At 44.4% G+C, this 20007-nt stretch overlaps 1 protein-coding gene across 2 annotated transcripts; it reads left to right on the top strand.

Moving 5' to 3' along the window:
• Positions 1–3726: 3726 nt before the first annotated feature.
• Positions 3727–9951, top strand: LOC148046397 (C-type lectin LmsL-like). 2 transcript variants are annotated; one of them, XM_087714115.1, is made up of 7 exons: positions 3727–3883; positions 4959–5036; positions 5203–5294; positions 5426–5566; positions 7434–7505; positions 7857–7971; positions 9655–9951. In XM_087714115.1, the coding sequence occupies exons 1-7, from the start codon at positions 3793–3795 to the stop codon at positions 9720–9722; spliced, it is 657 nt and encodes a 218-aa protein (XP_087570241.1). In that variant the 5' UTR covers positions 3727–3792; the 3' UTR covers positions 9723–9951. The 2 variants fall into 2 exon arrangements, with proteins under 2 accessions (XP_087570241.1, XP_087570242.1); XM_087714116.1 differs by lacking the exon at positions 7434–7505.
• Positions 9952–20007: the final 10056 nt, after the last annotated feature.

The following is a 20007-nucleotide window of genomic DNA, read 5'->3' as shown; positions in this document are numbered from 1 at the left end:
ATCCTTTCCTCAGATTTCCTGAGTAAAATACACAATTTTAAGTGTTTTTTCTAATTTTATTAATTTTTTTACAAGACTATAAAAACTAACGCAAGCTAATGAAGAACAAATGAACAAAGATAAAAGAAGGAAAAGAAAAAGAAAGGGAAGACAAACAATGCAGAAAGACAGAACAAGAAGAGAATGAAGAAAGAAGTTTACAATTTCTTCATCAGAAAACGTTATGTTTACAATTTTGACTCTTACTTTATGATCATTTTTTCCTACAATCTAGGTTTTTTTAAACATCAAAACTACCATAAGATCCATAAATTCATTTTCCCCTCTTTTATGCAAAATGTCTATGGGAGCATTCCAGTCAACTATAATTATAGTTTTGTTTTTTTTCTCAGATCAAAGAAGTTAGTTTAATCATCTCTGGTGAATCATTGTTGGCTTTATTATCGAATTTAGAACTACGGACCATCTGATGCTCAAAATATCGATTTTATCAAAAATGATGATCTGACAGTCATTTGTGACCATAATGACAACATGTGATACATAGATTATCCTGATATATAAAAACAACTTAATTTTATTAAACTGAGAAAGAATTCTGTGGCAATTCTTAGGCAAGAAACCCTATACCCTGCGATGGCGAACTTATGGCATGCGTGCTGCCCTGTCAATTGGCCAGCGCACATGCGTGCACTGGCCAGCTGATTTTGGCCTTCTTTTGAGGCCATTTTTTGCCCTCCCCAGACTCCAGGGGCTTTATAGGAACCTGGGGAGAGCGAAAACAGCCTCTCCCGCCCCTCCGGAGGCTTCAGGAGCTTCCCTGAAGCCTCCAGTGCACAAAAAAGGCCCTATGGGCAAACCAGAAGTTTAGGAATGGACTTCTAGTTTGCTCGTAGGACTGGTTTTAGCCCTCTGGAGCCTTCAGGGGCCTTCCGGAGGCTTTCCTGAAGGCTCTGGAGGGCAAAAAACGACCCTATGAGCAAAAGTGGTTTGCCTGTAGGGCCATTTTTTTTGTGGCTGTTTTCACCCTCCCCAGGCTCCTATAAAGTCTCTGGAGCCTGGGGAGGGCGACAAAAACATGAACACGTGCAACATGCGTGCACACGTACGTAGCGTACGCATGCATCTTACCGTCCACTGCTCGGTGGAGTGTCACGCAGGCACTGTACACTCCATGTGTTTTCATGGAAGTGCCCAAGAGCTTAAAGACTGGTAAGGAGTGCGGGCGGGCCCTCCGTAGCACTGTACTGGAATGGTACCAGGTACTCCGGGCAGGCTCCAGTACACCCGTACTGGTGTCACTGGTGTCTCCCCTGTAATCAGTCCCATATATCCAGATCTCAACCGAACTATTTTGTTTAAGTACTCTGCTGTGTTAAATGTTATTTTCCGGTTCTGGCCACACATAAGGTAAGTTGTTTTGATATGGGGATTCCAGTGGGTCATTTGTTTGGTATATAGAGCAAGGTACCTGTCTCTCACCCCCTTATATGAGCAACAATCAAATAGGATGTGAGCCAGGTCTTCTTCCTCTGCTGTTCCGCAAATGCAGACACGCTCATTGTCGGGTATAGAATGGAATCTCCCATATCTGATCATTGTGTCAAGCTGTTCAAATCTCCCTCGCTTAAATATCTACCTGAGATGTTTTGGCAGTCGTAACTTCAAATAGCTGTCTACTTGAAATGTACATTTGCATTTGATCAGCCATTTCAGGTTACCCATCTTACTAAGGATATATCATTTTGTGCTTCTATATCCTTAATTCTTTGGGCAGCTCTGTTTCTGAGTTGTTCTCCTGTTACACAAGAGACAGGAAGCTTCTGACAATTTTTTTTTTAACAATACAACATCAACATCTGTTTTGCTTTACATTTGACTACATTTCGAGGCATTTCCATAATGACAAAATCATTTTAAACATCAAAAACTACAGTCATCTTCTTCCCTCCCTCCCTCTTTCCTTCCCTCGTTTCTTCTCTGCTACTCCCCTTCCTTCCCTACCTCCTTCTCTCCTTCCCTCCTTCCTTCCCTCCTTTCTTTTCTCCTTCTCTCCTTCCTTTCCCCCTTCCTTTCCTCCTTCCTTCCCCCTTCCTTCTCTCCTACATTCCCTCCTTCCTTCCCTCCTTTCTTCTCTCCTTTCTTCCCTCCTTCCTTCCCTCCATTCTTCTCTCCTTCTCTCCTTCCTTCCCTCCTTGCTTCCCTCCCTCCTTCCCTCCTTCCTTCCTACCCCCCTTTCTTCTCCTTCTCTCCTTCCTTCTTTCCTCCTCTCCTTTCCCTTCTCTCCTTCCCCTTCCTCCCCTTTAACCTTCCCCTCTTCTTCCCATTCCTCCCCTCTTTCCTACTCTTACATTCCCTCCCATTCTTCCTCTGCCTTTCCCTTTCTCCTATTCCTCTCCTTTCTCCTCTCCTTCCTGTCTTTCCTTCTACTCCTCCCTCCATCCACTCTAATCGTTGTTGTATTTACATATTCTCCTCTTCAGAAGATGACCTGGTTCTCTTTTTCTTTTCTTTTTTTCCCTTATTTGAAAGTTATATAAAAAAGGCAAGATTTACAAAATACAAGATGCAAACATAGATAAAGTTCTTTACATATTTTCATCTCCCATAGCTCATCTCGCCTTACCTAGTATGAAACTAGGTTGCTAATTCCATGCAGGTAGTTATAACGGATTACCTATCAGCTTTTCAAGTTATTCCAACGTTGTGGTCTAATGGTGTTACTCAACGGTGAATTCTCACCTCTAATACATTTCTACTCTCATTTGTCCCTCTGTCTTTGTATATTGTTTATTTAAGTTGTTGCTTAGATCGTTTTAAGTTAGTCAGCTATCTCCTTTTATATCTGAATTTTCACTGTCTCATCAAGCCATTTGTACAATTTCTCCCAGACTTTATAAAAGTCTGTATCTTCTTTATCGTTAATCCGCATTGTCAATTTGTTCATTTCTGCTAATTCTAAGATTTTGTTCATCACCATTGTGCTAGTGGGGGCATTTTCACTCTTCCAGCACTGCGCATAAGCGATCCTTGCCGCCATCAAGATGTGGACGAGAAGGTATTGATTGGTTTTACATATTTTTTGATCTGTTATCCCTAATAGAAAGATTTCCGGCTTAAGACTTAATTTAGTTGACATGATTTCATTCAGCCATCTTAGCGTTCGCTTCCAATACGTCTTAGCAACCGGACACGTCCACCACATGTGGAAGTACGTGCCCAGCGTTGTTTTAAATTTCCATCATTTGGCCGATAATTTTGAGGAAATTTTTGCCAGTCTTGTCGGAGGGAGATGCCAGCGGTAGAACATTTTGTATATATTTTCTTTATAGGCCGTCGATTTGCTTCTGACAAAATTTGTTAGTTTGGTGATCCAGGAGATTTGCAATTGTAATTTTATTTGCTCTAGTAGACATAACTTGGGGAGTCTATCAAACACACACACACACACACAGAGGAAGCAAAGTGTGTTTTTCTCAGGGCAAATCTGACGGAAGGATTGGTGCTTCTGCAAGTGTGTTAAAGTTTGATATAATACAAGCTGAAAACCATGAAACCTAAACCAATAGAATAAAGTAAACAAGTGAAGGTGACAAATGATTAATAATCATTTGTGTTTGTTTCCCACTAGAGTTAATGGGTGTATATTTTGATAACTCTTTCTTCACCTAAGGAAATATTAGCCAACTGTCTTTCAAACTAGGCTTCACTTGCTTTTATCTCAGTTATGGGAAAAAGAAGATAGTGGACCAGGAAATCCTTGAAGAAATTTGTAAATCTAGAGACTATTTAATGGTTGCTCAGGAAGTGAGAGTCCACCAGTCCACCAGCACAACGTCCCCAGTTGAACAACTTTGCAAAGTGCGAGGCCGAAACATCCTTGGTAAGTATTGATGAGATATGTTCCCATATCTCAGGGGCTGCCACAAAGAAAAGGGAGTCAAGCTATTCTCAAAAAAACATCTGAGGGCAGGGCAAGAAGCAATGGGCGGAAACTAATCAAGGGGAGAAGCAACTTAGAACTAAAGAAAAATTCCTGACAGTTAGAACAATTAATCAGTGGAACAGCTTGCCTCCAGAAGTTGTGAATGCCCCAACACTGGAAGTTTATAAGAAGAGACTGATTAACTGTTTGTCTGGAAAAGTTTATGGTTTCTTGCCAGAGCAGGGGGTTGGATTGGAAGACCTCCAAGGTACCTTCCAACTCTGTTATTTTGTTCTGTTAATATCACTTGTTATGAATTTGCTCAGGGATTTATCTAAACTGCAGAAAAACACCCTTCTGTTTCAATATTTTCTCCTCTCTGTGCAGTGATTTGGCATTGCTGTAAGGAGAGAATTTTTTGAAGTAAAACTCCTAAAACTTTAACCTTAAACTGTCTACTATTGACCTCACCCTATTCTTAAGAGGTCCGTAAGGGGCGTGCATAAGCACACATCGTGCCTACCGTCCCTGTCCTATTGTCCCCATTTATTCATACCCATTTCATTCATACTCATGTTTAATCTTATAGCTATTATCTTAATAGCCGAGGTGGCGCAGTGGTTAGGGTGCAGTACTGCAGGCCACTTCAACTGACTGTTATCTGCAGTTCAGCGATTCTAATCTCACCGGCTCAAGGTTGACTCAGCCTTCCATCCTTCCGAGGTGGGTGAAATGAGGACCCAGATTGTTGGGGGCGATATGCTGACTCTGTAAACCGCTTAGAGAGGGCTGAAAGCCCTATGAAGCGGTATATAAGTCTAGCTGCTATTGCTGTTGCTAAATCAAATAAATAAAAATAAAAAGTAGCAATAATGTTTTCCTTGGGTTGTATTGTATGCTAGGCACCGCAACCGCAAAGTTTGCCAGTGGACTTGATCCAGAATTCAATGATGGAACTCCAAAATAAGCAAGCTAATATGAAGGCTACTCTATTAATTCTTCTATTACAACTACTTCTTTTTGCTCCTAAAAGGCATCCAGAAGATGGGATTCTCTTTCTACATCGGCCTCTACTGCCTTGGAATCTTGATCACCAATCCTTTTTGGGGAGGTGAGGACCCAAATTTAATCACGATATGGAAAATTTAGCAAATTAAACAATTTAGATAAGTAAGACGGTTTTTTTGTATCCTCCTATATAGACCAAGGATCCTGAAACTGTACTGCTGAGTTGGTCCAATGAAATGAATATGCTTGTCCTTTTGTCTCCTTTGCAGCAAAGGCTTCAAAATGCCCCAATGACTGGTTGAAGAAACAGGGAAACTGCTACGGATATTTTGATGCAAAACTAAGTTGGGATGATGCTGAGGTAAGGACCATTTTTTTCCCCTCAGTCCTGGTGCGGTGAAAGGGTTGTTGAGAAACCAATATGGCAATATTGTTTGAATTCTGAGACAATTTCACGCATGAGCCGTCTTCTTGTCCTTTATTTGCTCCTAGATGGAGTGCCAGAGCTATGGCCCTGGATATCATCTGGCCTCTATTCTCAGCCGCCAAGAAGCTGCACTAGTGTCTGTATACACCAAAGACAAACAGAATTTAGCTAGCAATGTCTGGATAGGGCTCCGTGATGTCTCCGAGGTGAGTCTGACATGTTTCATTTCATTGGTATGGATATGTATGTATGTATGTGCATGTGTGTGTGTGTGTGTGTATGTATGTATATGTATGTGTACACACACACACATACATACATATACACATGCATACATATATACACACACACACCACATTTTTCGCAGTATAAGACGCACCAGAATATAAGACGCACCAAGGTTTTGAAGAGGCAAATAAAATAAAAAAAGATTTTGCGCTTTGCAAACCTCCCAAAAACGGCCCGATTTTTGTGAAAACAGGCCTGTTTTTTGTTTTTTTTTAAAGGGCATGAATAGCCTTTGGGAGGCTTGTAGCATGCTCCTGGAGGGTGGGGTGGGGTAAAAATTGAGCAAAAAACAGCCCATTTTTTGCTCACTTCTGCCTTCCCCAGCCCCTAGGAGCTCTCTGAAAGCTTCCTAGAGGCTATGCACAGCCATTTTGGTGAAGGGAGCAGGGTTTCCGGATGCAAAAACGTGCTGTATTCCATGTATAAGATGCACCAAGATTTTCACCCTCTTTTTTTGAGAGAGAAAAAGGTGTGTCTTATACTACAAAAATACGGTATATATACACATACATACACATACCTGGTCTACATATTGCATTTTTCATTGCAATTTTCTTCTTCTTCTTCTTGTGCCATACCTGTCATTGGACATTGGGGATCCTATTCAACAACATGATGACCACTGTCCGATGGCAGATCCATAATAAATTTGGTTATTTTGCTTGCTGTGGTTAATGTATTGCTAGAATCTGAGATTATTTGTTGATGCTTATAAATGCAGTCAGTGCTGGATTTAGGCGCAAACTAAATAAGCTACAGTTCACGCCAGCATCATCTGGACAACCTTCCGAATTTGTTCTTTTTGGGTTTCAGAAATTTAGGTGGTGCTACTGTTGGTATTAAATTCTTGTGTAGTCAAAATTATTTAAATAATTTTTTTGCTGATGTTTAAAAATAGAAGTAAAAAAAATTATGAACTCATTAAGATGGGGTTGACACAAAAAAGAGGGAGGCAAGCTATTATCCAAGGCACCTGGGGCTAGGACAAGAAGCAATGGGTGGAAACTAATCAAGGAGAGAAGCAACTTAGAACTCAGGAGAGATTTCCTGAAAGTTAGAACAATTAATCAGTGGAACAACTTGCCTCCAGAAGTTGTGAATGTTCCAACTCTGGATGTTTTTAAGAAGATGTTGGATAACCATTTGTCTGAAGTGGTGTAGGGTTTCCTGCCTAAGCAGTGAACTGGACTGCAACCCTTCTAACTCAGTTGTTCCTATCTGTTCTGTTCTGTTCTGTTCTGCTCTGCTCTGCTCTGCTCTAATTATGAAGCTTTATTATTTCCTGAGATATGAGATGAAGACATTTATTTATTTATTTTTCCTTTTTTCTCTTATGCATACTTTTTTCTTATTTATATGGTATCTATTTGCAAAGTATACTATTATAATCTATGAGAGTTATCCAGCAAGACAAATGAAAAATATATAATCAGCATACACCTTCTTTTGAAAATAATTTATATTTTTCACTTACCATTACTTACTATTAAAGTCTGTGTGTTCATAGATATTAACTATGGGATAACACAAAACACACATAAAACACACACACAAATGTGCGTGTGTGTGTGTGTGCTGTGTTGTCCCACAGTCCTGTTTAGCTACATTTTAGATTTCAGATACATTTCTGACACATAACATATCTCTAAAAAATTGCCCCTCTGAGCTTCCTTTAGCTTAGGTCCTCACTAGTCTACATCCTGCACTGATTGCAATGATACCAAGAATAGTCTAAATTATGACAAAATAGCAGTGCTAGGTATTTCACACACCCTTTTTTTGAAGGAAAGACCATCTCATCCTGAAGGTATAATAACAAAAGTTCATTGCAAGCGGCATTCCACTTCTACTTTTAAGGTAAATATGAATGGTGGGGGAAGAATGGTAGCCCAAAATATTTAACAAAGTTCAGCTCTGCACACTAAAATTTCATAGAGCTGAATGTCAGATGCAACATATATAAATTTCCACCACATTCACTGTCATGAATTGGTCATGATATGATGCCTTGTTATTTTTTTTATCTTAATGGAAGTGTGCTACAAATTTGTCACTTTATCGCTGGGAAGATTGCTTGAACTTGTTCATCATAGCTAGTATCTAAGAACTGCCCATCACTCAACTCTTTTGGCTAATCTGTGTAGTTTATCATCCCAGGTGGTTACTTACCTTCTTAATATGTGATCTTGGTCTGTCCTTCATCAACAGAAAGGGCGATGGAGATGGGCTGATGAATCCACTTTCAATTACAAATCCTGGGCAGGATTACAGCCAGACCACACTTATGGGAATGAACATTGTGTGGAGCTGTTACATTCGACAAGTAAGTTAACGCATCTTAGTTGGTGGTCCCTGATGAACCATGTACTCAGGGCCTTCAGGAAAACAAGGGTTGGTTTGTTTAACTTGGAGTTATCCTATAAGCCAGAGGAATGGAAACCATATGTTTCATGGAGTTTTCCATAATTCAAAACTAAAGATATCCTCACTCTCAATATCTCATTTTTTAAATAAAAGCGTTTAGGAGAAATGGCTAGCTTTCCATGAGGGCAAAGCTACATAACTGTTCCACAGTTCCCCAACTGTTTCCTCTCCCTTCTCCTCCCTCCACCCCTCCCCTCCTTCTCCTCTTTCATTCCTCCCCTCCCATCTTCTCCCTTCCCCTCCCCTACTCTCCTCTGATGAGCCAAGTTTTCAAATCAGAGCCAATCAGAAAAATTATTTTTTTAAACAGCATGGACTCATCTCATAAGTCAGAGGAATAATTCAAAACTAAAGATGTCCCTCCCTCTCTCTTATAATAGCCTTTAAGAATAATGGTTAGCTATCCATGAGGAAAAAGCGGAATTACTGTTTTCCAGATATAATGTAGTCTGTTTTTTCTCTAATAGCCTTTAGGGGAAATGGTTAGCATTCCATGTGGACAAAGCTGGATAACTCTTCTCCAGATATAATTCAGCCTTTCCAAAACTGGTACCCACTAGATGCATCGGAGTAATCTTTTCACCACAAATGGAGGTCCAACAGATCTTGAAAGCAGTGAGATGGAGAAAACTGGTCTAAATACTTTGAAATAACATGATATGTCCTATTAAATGCTCAAAACTGGCCCTCTTGTTAGTAAAAGTATGATAGGCACCAGAGGTGGATTCCTATCGGTTTGGACCAGTTCAGCCGAGTAGTAACTCGGCCTGCCATGCCCCTGAAACCGCTTCCATCTGCGGCGCCATTGGCACTACCATCTTGTTTTTTTGCTTCTGCCCATGTGCAGAAGCAATTTTTTTTTTAGTACTAAGCATGCACATCGTCCCTGAGTAAACTGGCAGTAGCAGCAGCCAGAACCCACCCCTGATAGGCAGGACAATTATTCCTCAGAGCAGGTCCGAAGTGTAATGAAAGGGCAGGACAATTATTAGTTAAATGATTTTTTGTTTGTAATTTTTACTGTGCAAGACCTTAGTGGGATCTTTCCTGCCCTTGCGTAAATGTTTTGGATCAATTCAGCTCTTCACTTACTTTCACTTATTTAGGCGTTCATTGGTGTATCTGTAGTGAATGTATTCCATATTCTATTTTTACCTCAGGAAATTTCTTCAGCTAGTTTAATAATCAGGGGCAATTAAGGTCAGGAACTACATCTCTCACTTCTAAATAAAAAAGTGGTTTGGAATTGTGAGATCAGGGAAAAAAGATTTATAGGAATTCCTCTCCTCTCCTCCGCCTTCCCTTCCTCTTCCCTTTGTCCTGATTCCTGTATCTCTTTCTGCCATAAGAAGGGGTACTTTTACTTTTACAATGACAATTCAATTTTTTTTTAGGGGGAATATCAATAATTGTCTCCAGTTCTCCATTTATTTTCTGGAAAGCAACATTCTTTTTGCTCTTCCTAGGAAATTATCCTGGGGTCAATGGAGATTTTTTCATGAAATTTAAAGGCCGACAATATTTTCTAGGTCATGGTTGAAGGAATTAAGAAGCAACTTCTGACCTGTCTTTTGCATTGCAGATTTTAAAGAGTGGAATGATAGGGCATGTGAAGCTCTTAACGCTTACATCTGTAAGTATCAGCAGTAGAGCCCTTTGGACGACAGCAGCTGTGACGTGACCAGTACCAACTATGAAATACTTGGAAATTTGATCAACACCCTGTTGATTTTACTGCCTCTGAATCATCAAGAATGACATGCCAGATCTTCTCTCTTCCCTATCCACATTTCCTGTTAGAATAGACAACTTTACCATTACCCTGTTCTCCTGATTTTTCTCGGCGGCAATACAATACAAATAAACTCTCTACAGCACATTTATACATTTCTGAGTATATTTTATGCCATTCGAGAACATGGTATGGCAACATTTGGTGGGATAGGTGGAGTGGAAGCTGTTTTTTGGCTGCCACAAATCCAAGTGTTTCCTCCAGTGGTGGGTTGCCAATTCTTTTACTATCGTTTGGGCGAGCTCGTGTGACACTTCTGTGCATGCACAGAAGCATCCAGGTGGGTGGCCTCCTGCTGCTGCTTCTGCTGCTACCGGTTCACCAGATCCAGGCCGAACCCAGAACAATCCACCTCTGGTTTCAACCCAATGTTACAGTAGAAAGATACAAAAGGAATGAATGAAAGAGAGAGGAGAAAACACAAATTGGCTCCCAAGGGTAGCCAATGGTAGCAATGTCCCAAAAGTGGTTTATCAAGAGGCAACTGGACTTTCTGGTTTTTCTTCGAAGATGTTTTGCTTCTCATCCAAGAAGCTTCTTCAGCTCTGACTGGATGGTGGGGAATGGAAGGATTTGTATTCCTTGCAGCCAGCTGGTCATTTGCATCCTTTTAGTAGGCCGTTAAGGCCCCCTGGAGGTTTATCTGTGGTCATCAAGGTCACCCGAGTGGTGCAAATGGGTTTGGAGCCTTCTTGGAACTGTTGAAAGGACTGTGTTGTAGATTGGAGATACAGTAGATGATGTTGCATTCCTTCTCTGTTGAGAGACGACTGATCAATTTTGACATAGATGGCCTTTTTGACCCTTCTTTCAAATCTGCAGTCTTCTCTGTCCAAAATATGGACTTTGCTGTCTTCAGAAAAGTGGCCATTGGTTTTTTTTAAATGCAGGTGGACAGCTTAATCTTGTTCTGATGGGTTTGTTCTCCTATGTTGTGCCACGCGTTTATGAAAGTGGTTGCTTTCTTTCCCTAACATGCAGATATGAATATGGCTCACTGCATTGTACTGGATATAACTGTGATGGAGAACCTATGGAACACGTGCTACAAGTGGCATGCAGAGCCCTCTCTGCGGGCATGCGAGCTGTCGCCAAGCTCAGCTCCACTGCACATATGTGCACGCCTCCCACTGGCCAGCTGATTTTTGAGTCCCCGCCGCACATGCACGGGGGAGGGGCGCATGTGACAGAGAACTCACACGCGTGGGGTGGGGATGGGGGTTGAGAGAGCATGCATGGGGAGGGGGAAGCTCAGGGGATTCACTGTGCCCTCCCCACTGCCCATTTTTGCTCCCAGGAGGCTGCAGGGACGCCCACTAGGCCCAAACGGGGCACAAGGGGGGGGGTCACAGGCACATATGCAGGGGGGCTGAGGGAGGACAGGGGGGTTGTGCATGCATGCACAGAGAGGAGGGGCACACGTGTGTGTGTGTATGTGTTGCATTATGGCTATGGGTGCACATTATGGGTGTGGACGCAACAACAAAAATGTTAGCCGTCACTGGCATATACCATGCTGCTCACTTTGTTTCTGGGTGTTTTATCTAGGGGTGGGACAAGCATCTGCCTTAGTGTATCCTTGGGTTTGAAGTGTAGATGTTTGTTGTATTGGCTGAAGAGCCTCCTGAGCTTTTTTGATATTCCTACAACATATGGAATGATAACGTTGCTTCTTTTATTGTTCTCTTCAGTGTCTGTTATGGGAGGACTCCTGTTGGCTTTTTTTCTTTTTTTTAAGATTTGATGAAGGCTCACTTGGGATGGCCACACATTCTGAGGGCTTCCTTGGTGTGTTTTAGTTGGATTTGGATTTGGATTTAACTTTATTTGTATGCTGCCCTTTTCCCTGAGGGGACTCAGGGCGGCTCACAATTCAGGGGGAGGGAAGTACAAAACAAGTTATACACATGAAGACAATACATCGTTAAAAAGCACAACAGTCATACTATTCGGGTGGGGTTGAAGTCTTTAGCCCCAGGCCTGTCGGGACAGCCAGGTTTTAAGGGTTACGCGGAAGGTCTGAAGGGTGGTGAGGGTACGAATCTCCACGGGGAGTTCGTTCCATAGGGTCGGAGCAGCCACCGAGAAGGCTCTCCTCCGGGTAGTTGCCAGTCGACATTGACCGGCTGATGGAATTCGGAGGAGGCCTAATCTATGGGATCTTATTGGCCTAGTGGAGGTAATTGGCAGTAGGCGGTCTCTCAAGTGCAGTAGGCGGTCTCTCAAGTTCCTTTCCTTTCCCATCTTTGCTGATAGGCAGGCCTTCAGCATGGTGGTGTAGGGTTCTGATGACTCCCTTTTTATGCTCCAGTGGGTGGTGAGAATCAAAATGTAAATATTGCTCTCTGCGTACGGATTTTCTGTAAATGTCCAATGTTAAGGCTTCTGTTTTCCTCAATGTGTACTGCATGGTCCAGGAAGGCTAGACTATTTTCCTTAACATCTTCTTGTGTGAATTTGATCTATCTGTCCACAGAGTTGGTATGTTTGGTAAATGCTTCTAATTCCTCCATTTTGATCTTGACCCAAGTATTGTCCACATACCTAAACCAGTGAGTGAATGGAATTCTGTAAAGGAATCTAGGGCTTTGGTTTCAACCAAATAGTAAATTATAAAGGTAAAGGTTCCCCTCACATGTGCTAGTTGTCCCCAACTCTAAGGGGTAGTGCTCATCTCTGTTTCAAAGCCGAAGAGCCAGCGTTGTCCAAAGACGTCTCTGGGGTCATGTAGCCAGCTTGACTAAATGCCGAAAGCGCGCACAACGCTGTTACCTTCCCACCAAAGGTGGTCCCTATTTTTCTACTTGCATTTTTATATTCTTTCGAACTGCTAGGTTGGCAGAAGCTGGGGCAAGTAACAGGAGCTCACTCTGTTATGCAGAGCTATGGATTTGAACCGCCAAACTCACAACCTTTCTGATCGACACGTTCAACATCTTAGCCACTGTAGGAGCAATGGTTAAAAAAAAAAACCCATCAAGATGGCCATCATGACTAAAACCGAAGCACCAACCTGCTTTTTCAACTTACAAATTGTTGAAGGGCAGAGCTACTAGTGAATCCCACATAACCACAATATTTACAAAAAGTTGGCATAGGTCGGTGATGGCAAACCCCTCTCTGTGGGCACCCGAGCCCAGCTCCACCATGCATACACATGCACCTCCCACCAGCCAACTGCTCTTCGAGTCTCTGCTGTGCATGCACGGGGGGGAGGGGGGGCACATGCAAGGGGTGGGTGGGTGGAAACATGGGAAGTCACACTTTTGGCACGTGATGACAAAGAGGTTAGCCATCACTAACATAGGTAAAGTCCCGTAGAAGGAAATTCTGAATCAAGAATCAACCAAAAAAAGTCACATCTTAAGTTTAAAACAGAAGAGATGTTATCAAAGGGGAAGGAAAAAGATTGTACACATCACTTCCTAGATCAAACCTGTCCTGCTAGTTCCTGTTTTACCTGCATCCCTTTTATATCTCTGCCTCTGAAAAAGGTTAATGGCGTGCTGAATGAGATTGAGACAGGTTTGGACTTAAGAGTCTTTACTTTCCCTTATCCTGCTTGCCTCTACTCCCCTTTCTGTGCCCTGTCCTTTAATCAGGTCCCTGAACTTTGCAATCACTGACCTGTCTTTAATTTTGTAAACGCTTACCCAATTTTTGATGCCCCATTTTTTTAAGCAAGTGGTGAGCTAGAAGCAGAAGAAACATTATCTTCCCTTCTATACAAATACCAATAACATTAGCACCTGGACTCTTACTGTATATCACTTCATAGTGCTTTACAGCCCACTCTAAGTGATTTGCAGAGTGAGGATATTTTCCCCAATGATGTGGGTCCTCATTTTACCAACCTTAGAAGGATGGAAGTTTGAGTCAACTGGTCGGAACCGAACTCCTGGGTGTGGGCAGAGTCGGCTTGCAATATTGCATTCTAACCACTACACCATGTTGTCCCCAATTAGTGTCTGAACCTGGTGCTGAAGTCAATGAAGCACACCAGACACGATGTGCAGGTTTTGTTTCTTTTTATTGAAGTGCTTCAGCAAAAGGGCTCCCAGCCAGCAAAACGCCAGAACAAAGGATCAAGAAAAACTTTATACAATTTTACTAAAGCAGAAGATGGGACAAGGAGGGATATATAATAAATATCATCTAATAAACATTTTAGGAAATCTAAAAATGTGTCTTGTTGGTCTCTAGCCATCTCTATTCCTAAGCCTTTGGTAATGAATGCTCCAGGAATTATCTAATACACATTCTGTTCTTCAAATCAGTGGTGGGTTCCGGATCCCGTCGCAACCGGTATGCTGTGACGGGGCCGAGCATCCACCTCAGGCACGTGCGCTGCGCACCTACGCACACCCACTGCCCTGCGATGCTCTAGCTGCTCGGCAGAGGTCGCGGAGGTGCCATACGCTACACATGTGTGCATAAATGACCCGGTTGGCTTAAAAGCAGATAAGGAACGTAGGCGGGGGGTGGGCCCACGAAAACACCATTCCGGTATGGTGGCTGCTGCTCCCAGCTCCAACTGGTAGACCTTTTCCGGGGCGTACCGGCTGAAACTCATGCTGCCAACCCTATTTCTGACTTCTAGCTGAGGTATGCAGGAGGTCTAACTCTTTGTTACTGCTGTCAGTTCTCTAACCACCTAGAACAGGTAGAAGTGCTACAGGTGAATATTCTCTGTGAATAAACACTCTTTGTTTTTGCCAGGCAGACTGCACAAATATAGGTTTCCCGATTTTCTTTCAAGTATGTGCCATAGCCTTGCTTTGTTTTAAATCAGACAACCCTTATTATTGCTGTCAATAATAAGTCCTGAAGTTATGCAACTGAACCAATCAGGGGCCAGAAGATCATTAACCTTCTCTATCACATTTACTAATTCCCAGAAAGGGGCAGAAAGTTATCAATTCCCCAGCGATATTGAATAGCTGAAAAGCAGCTAACAGGCCATTTATGAAAATGATTAGAGAAGGAAGCAGGCGAACTCAGTTTTCTTAAAGGTTCCCCTTGCGCATATGTGCTAGTTGTTCCTGACTCTAAGGGGTGGTGCTCATCTCCGTTTCAAAGCCGAACAGCCAGCGCTGCCCAAAGACGTCTCTGTGATCATGTGGAATGAAACAGTGAAACAGTGCATGGAGCACTGTTTCATTCCCACCAAAGGTGGTTTCTTATTTTTTCTACTTGCATTTTTTACATGCTTTCGAACTGCTAGAATGGCAGAAGCTGGGATAAGTAATGGGAGCTCACTCCGTTATGCAGCACTAGGGATTCGAACTGCCAAACTGCCAACCTTTCTGATCGATAAACTCAGCGTCTTCACCATTGAGCGACTGTGTCCCCCAGTTTCCTTAAAAGCAGCTTAAAAGACTTGTATATTGAGTGTCCTTAAAAGTACAGACTGTGGTCTTAATGATGTAGTTATTTTATCATTTCGCAGAACTCTTAGCAGATATGTTAGGACATCATTTTTCAGTAGTCTGTTTGTGGTGACAGGTTTGTTCTGAGGCATCTGGTGAGTAACAGTTTTGGAAAGATTAATCCGTGATGGCAAACCTATGGAGCCCTTCTGTGAGCATGTGATCCATCGCACCAGCTCAGCTCCACTGCACATGCATGCACGTCTCCCACTGGCCAGCTGATTTTTGGGTCTTTGCTGTGCATGCGTCCCGTTTTTGGTTCCAGGAGGCTTTAGGAAGGCCTGCTAGGCCCACAAAGGGTTGCAGGTGGGATGTGGTGTGCCCGCCCCCCTGGGGCCCATTTTTGGTTCCAGGAGGCTTCTGGGAGGCCTGCTAGGCCCAAAACATGTTGCAGATGGGATGTGGTGTGCCGCCCCCTGGTGCACATTTTTGGTTCCAGGAGGCTTCAGGGCGGGCTGCTAGACCCAAAATGGTTTGCAGGTGGGATGTGGTGTGCCCACCAACCCTGGGGCCCATTTTTGGTTCCAGAAGGCTTCTGGGAGGCCTGGGAGGCCCAAAATGGGGCATGTGGTGGGGATGTCATGTGTGCATGCATGTGGAGCACAGGGGTGTGTCACACATATGTGCAGGGAGTGGAGTGCACAGTGGGGGTGTCGCACACACATTGAATTATGGGTTTGGGCACATGCACATGCTCTGTCATGAGCATGTGCATGCTTTTGGCACGCGAGGGCAAAAAGGTTAGCCATCACTGGATTAGATTACAACTGGAGAACGGTTATGCAACATTGCCTTCCTGGAAAGCTAACCATTTTTCCTAAAGGGTATAACAGGTGAGAAAAAAAAATATTAAATAATATGCTGGAGAACAGTTATCCAGCTTTTTCCTTATGGAAAGCTAACCATTTCTCCTAAAGGCTATTATAAAAAAAAACACAGATACAGAAACAAAGACAGAGAGGACGCCTGCAGTTTTGAATGAGGAAAACTCTATGGAACCTATGGGCTCCATTCCTCTGTCTTATGGGGTGACTCTAAATTAAAAACAAACAAACAACCCAACCCTTATTTTCCTGATAGTCCTGGCTGGTTCATCAAGGATGAAGGCTTGATTCATCAAGGACACTAGGTAAGAAGAGTTGACTTACCTGAGAAATATGTCAGCTCTACACATTGCTCCACTTGATTTGTTCTCATTGTAATGCCAGCCCTATCTTAATTCTGCTATCTGGGGATTGAAATCTTTACTTGCATTATTATTATTATTATTATTGTATACTTTATTCATTAAACATGAAACTCAGCCAACTGAACATTCAAAAATGCATTATCAATACCAGTGACTGGTGCTAATGGTTGATACGATTTGCTGCCAGCGTCCTAGGTATGAACCAAGTACCTTTTTAAATTTAAGATGTTCGGAGTAGCTCAATTTTTTGCAGTTCCGCTGGTGTTATTGCAGGAAGCTGCAATTTGTTGATGTATCTTGTAAAATTCTTGGACATGGTGTCAAGTGCCCCGATGACAATGTTACATGCTTCATCCATAGCCGTGTAGATGATGATGATGATGATGATGATGATGATGATGATGATGATGATGATGATGATGAACAGCCCGTTGCTGTTAAGAGACTCCGTCTTAGCCCCTTTGGTGCTCCTATCCCAAGACTACTTACACCATTTTTACCATCTATTACACAAGAAGAGGGAAGACAAAATCTTTCCCCCTCTTTATATCTCTGCGAATCCACCGGACTGGACTTCATACGAACCCATCCACAGACTTTACCCGAACTTGCACACTTTTTACATCTTTTAATACCTGCGCAATTATTCTTGTATGGGGAGTGTATTGGATATGCATGTGATTGAGTGAATGATCCCACTTTTATTATCCTATTATTGCTGTATTTTCTGTGTTTTTAATTACTACGTGGGGACTGCTTGGGTGAACGAATGAGTGTGTTTGATTCGGAGGGCCTGTCGAGGAATGCGGGAGCCATAGGGGTGGTTGGTGGAACTATGGACACGGGAGTGGGCCGGAGCATTACGGTCTTAACAGGGAGGGGCAGATACGGCGGGACTTTAGGGCTGGCCATTGCTGGGGAAGGAGGGCTCGCTACGTTACAGAGATCCCTCCTTCCAGCCCTATGAGTCCCACTCCAAGGCCAGATGGTGTGAGTAATCAGGACCCTGGTCTCAGGCTGCTGTCGCTAAATGCCAGGTCTGTAGTTCATAAGGCTCCTCTCGTCCGGGACTTAATTTTAGACGAGAGGGCAGACCTGGCATGTATTACTGAAACCTGGCTGGGCCCGGAGGGAGGAGTCCCCCTCGTAGAGATGTGCCCAGAGGGTTTTCAGGTGCTTCATCAGCCGAGAGCTCAGGAAAGGGGTGGGGGTGTGGCCATTGTTATCCGAGAGTCTCGGATAGTTCCTCGTAGGATCCCTGCTCCGGAGCTTGTCGGGTGTGAGTCCCTGCTGGTGAAGTTGGACCTCAAGGGTCAAGTACGTTTGCTGCTAACGTACCTGCCTCCCAACTGCGTTGCAGCAGCCCTCCCCTCGCTCCTCGAATCGGTAGCCGAGCTGGCAGTTGAGTTCCCCAGGCTTATGGTTCAATTTGCCTTCGCTCGATGAACACTCTGATGGAGCTCAGGAGTTCATGGCTTCCATGACAACCATGGGCTTGACCCAAGTAATCCGGGGACCAACTCACTCAGCGGGTCACACACTTGACCTCGTATTCCTCTCGGAGCAGTGGAATTGCGATCTTGGTCTGAGGGGTAGTGAGATCTTACCCCTGTCATGGTCGGACCACTACCTACTGAGGCTTGACTTCCGGAGACCAAACCCCCACTGTAGGGAGGAGGAACCGACCAGGTGGTTCCGCCCCAGGCGACTTATGGACCCTTTGGGGTTCCAGACGGAGCTTAGGGTTATTCCTGATACTCTCGCCCGCAGTCCGGCGGAGACTCTGGTTGCTGCCTGGAATTCGGCAGCGACAGAGTCTCTAAACCAGATTGCGCCTCTACGGCCGCTCCGAGACAGTGGATCCAGGAGGGCCCCTTGGTTTACTGAGGAACTCCGGGAGATGAAGCGCTGAAAGAGATGCCTAGAGCACAAATGGAGATCCAGTAAATCCGAATCGAACCGAGCACTCTTAACAGCTTGCATCAGAGAGTACATCAGGGCAATCAGGACGTCAAAGAGAACACATATTGCCTCTCTGATTGCGTCCGCCGAGTCGCGCCCAGCCGCCCTGTTCAGGGTAACCCGTTCCCTCCTAAATAGGAGGGATACGGGGGATCCTTTGCAGGGTAGGGCTGAGGATTACGTCCAATTCCTCGCGGACAAAGTTGCTCGGTTTCGGGCGGACCTGGACTCCAATCCTGCAGAACCACCTGAGGCACTAAGGGATAATCTGGCAAACCATCGCTGGATTGATTTTCAAGCTGTTACCCCTGAGGACGTGGACAAGGTGATGAGAGCTGTAAGTGCCTCCACATGCGTGCTGGACCCGTGCCCCTCCTGGCTGGTTGTTAACAGCAGGGAGGTGACACGGGGCTGGATCCAGGTGGTTGTTGCCACCTCCTTACGGGAGGGGGTCTTTCCCCCCGCATTAAAGGCGGTGGTGGTGAGACCCCTCCTGAAGAAACCATCCTTGGATCCAGCCGTACTAAACAACTATCGTCCAGTCTCCAACCTCCCCTTTGTGGGGAAGGTTGTTGAGAAGGTGGTGGCCTTTCAGCTCCAGCGGTCCTTGGAGGAAGCCAGTTATCTTGATCCATTCCAGTCAGGCTTCAGGCCTGGCTACAGCACAGAAACCGCTTTGGTCGCATTGACCAATGATCTCTGGAGAGCCAGGGATGGAGGCCACGCCTCCATCCTGGTACTCCTTGACCTCTCGGCGGCTTTCGATACCATCGACCATGGTATCCTTCTGCGACGACTGCGGGAGGTGGGGGTGGGAGGCACTGTCCTACGGTGGTTCTCCTCTTACCTCTCGGACAGGTCGTAGTCGGTGTTAGTCGGAGGGCAGAGATCGACCCCTAGGCCCCTAACGTATGGGGTGCTGCAGGGTTCGGTCCTGTCCCCCTTTCTTTTTAATATCTACATGAAACCGCTGGGAGAGATCATCCGATGGCATGGGATAAAATACCACCAATATGCGGACGATACACAGCTGTATCTGTCTGCCCCGTGCCAACTCAATGAAGCGATGAGCCAGGGCCTTGAAGCTGTTAGAGACTGGATGGGGGTTAACAAGCTTGTACTCAATCCAGATAAGACCGAGTGGCTGTTGTGCTTCCCTCCCACTAATTGGCCAAGTGTTCCATCTCTCAGGCTGGGGGGTCAAATTGTACGCCCCTCAGAGAGGGTCCGCAACTTGGGAGTCCTCCTGGACCCACAGCTGACTTTTGAACACCATTTGTCAGCTGTGACCAGGGGGGCATTTGCCCAGATTCGCCTGGTGCACCAGTTGCACCCCTACCTGAACCGGGAGGCTCTCACAACAGTCACTCGTGCCCTTGTGACCTCTAGGCTGGAGTACTGCAATGTGCTCTACATGGGGCAGCCCTTGAAGAGCATTCGGCGACTTCAGCTGGTCCAGAATGCGGCCGCGCGAGCGATCGTGGGTGCACCTCGTTTCACCCACGTAACACCTATCCTCCGTGAGCTGCACTGGCTGCCTGTTGATCTCCGGGTGCGCTTCAA

Source organism: Thamnophis sirtalis, unplaced genomic scaffold, assembly GCF_051295495.1.
Source record: "Thamnophis sirtalis isolate CommonGarterSnake01/CBP01778 unplaced genomic scaffold, rThaSir2_p1.2 scaffold_4, whole genome shotgun sequence".
In the NCBI taxonomy this organism is placed as follows: Eukaryota; Metazoa; Chordata; class Lepidosauria; order Squamata; family Natricidae; genus Thamnophis; species Thamnophis sirtalis.
Note: the sequence above shows the minus strand (reverse complement) of the source record. Positions and strands in the feature narration are given on the sequence as shown.

Excerpts from the sequence above, each read along its gene's own strand:
- LOC148046397 (XM_087714115.1), top strand. The coding sequence starts at position 3,793 with ATGGTTGCTCAGGAAGTGAGAGTCCACCAGTCCACCAGCACAACGTCC. Across the intron at positions 5,295-5,425 it reads TAAGTTGGGATGATGCTGAG|ATGGAGTGCCAGAGCTATGG; the intron begins GTAAGGACCATT and ends ATTTGCTCCTAG. Across the intron at positions 5,567-7,433 it reads GGCTCCGTGATGTCTCCGAG|GAAAGACCATCTCATCCTGA; the intron begins GTGAGTCTGACA and ends CTTTTTTTGAAG.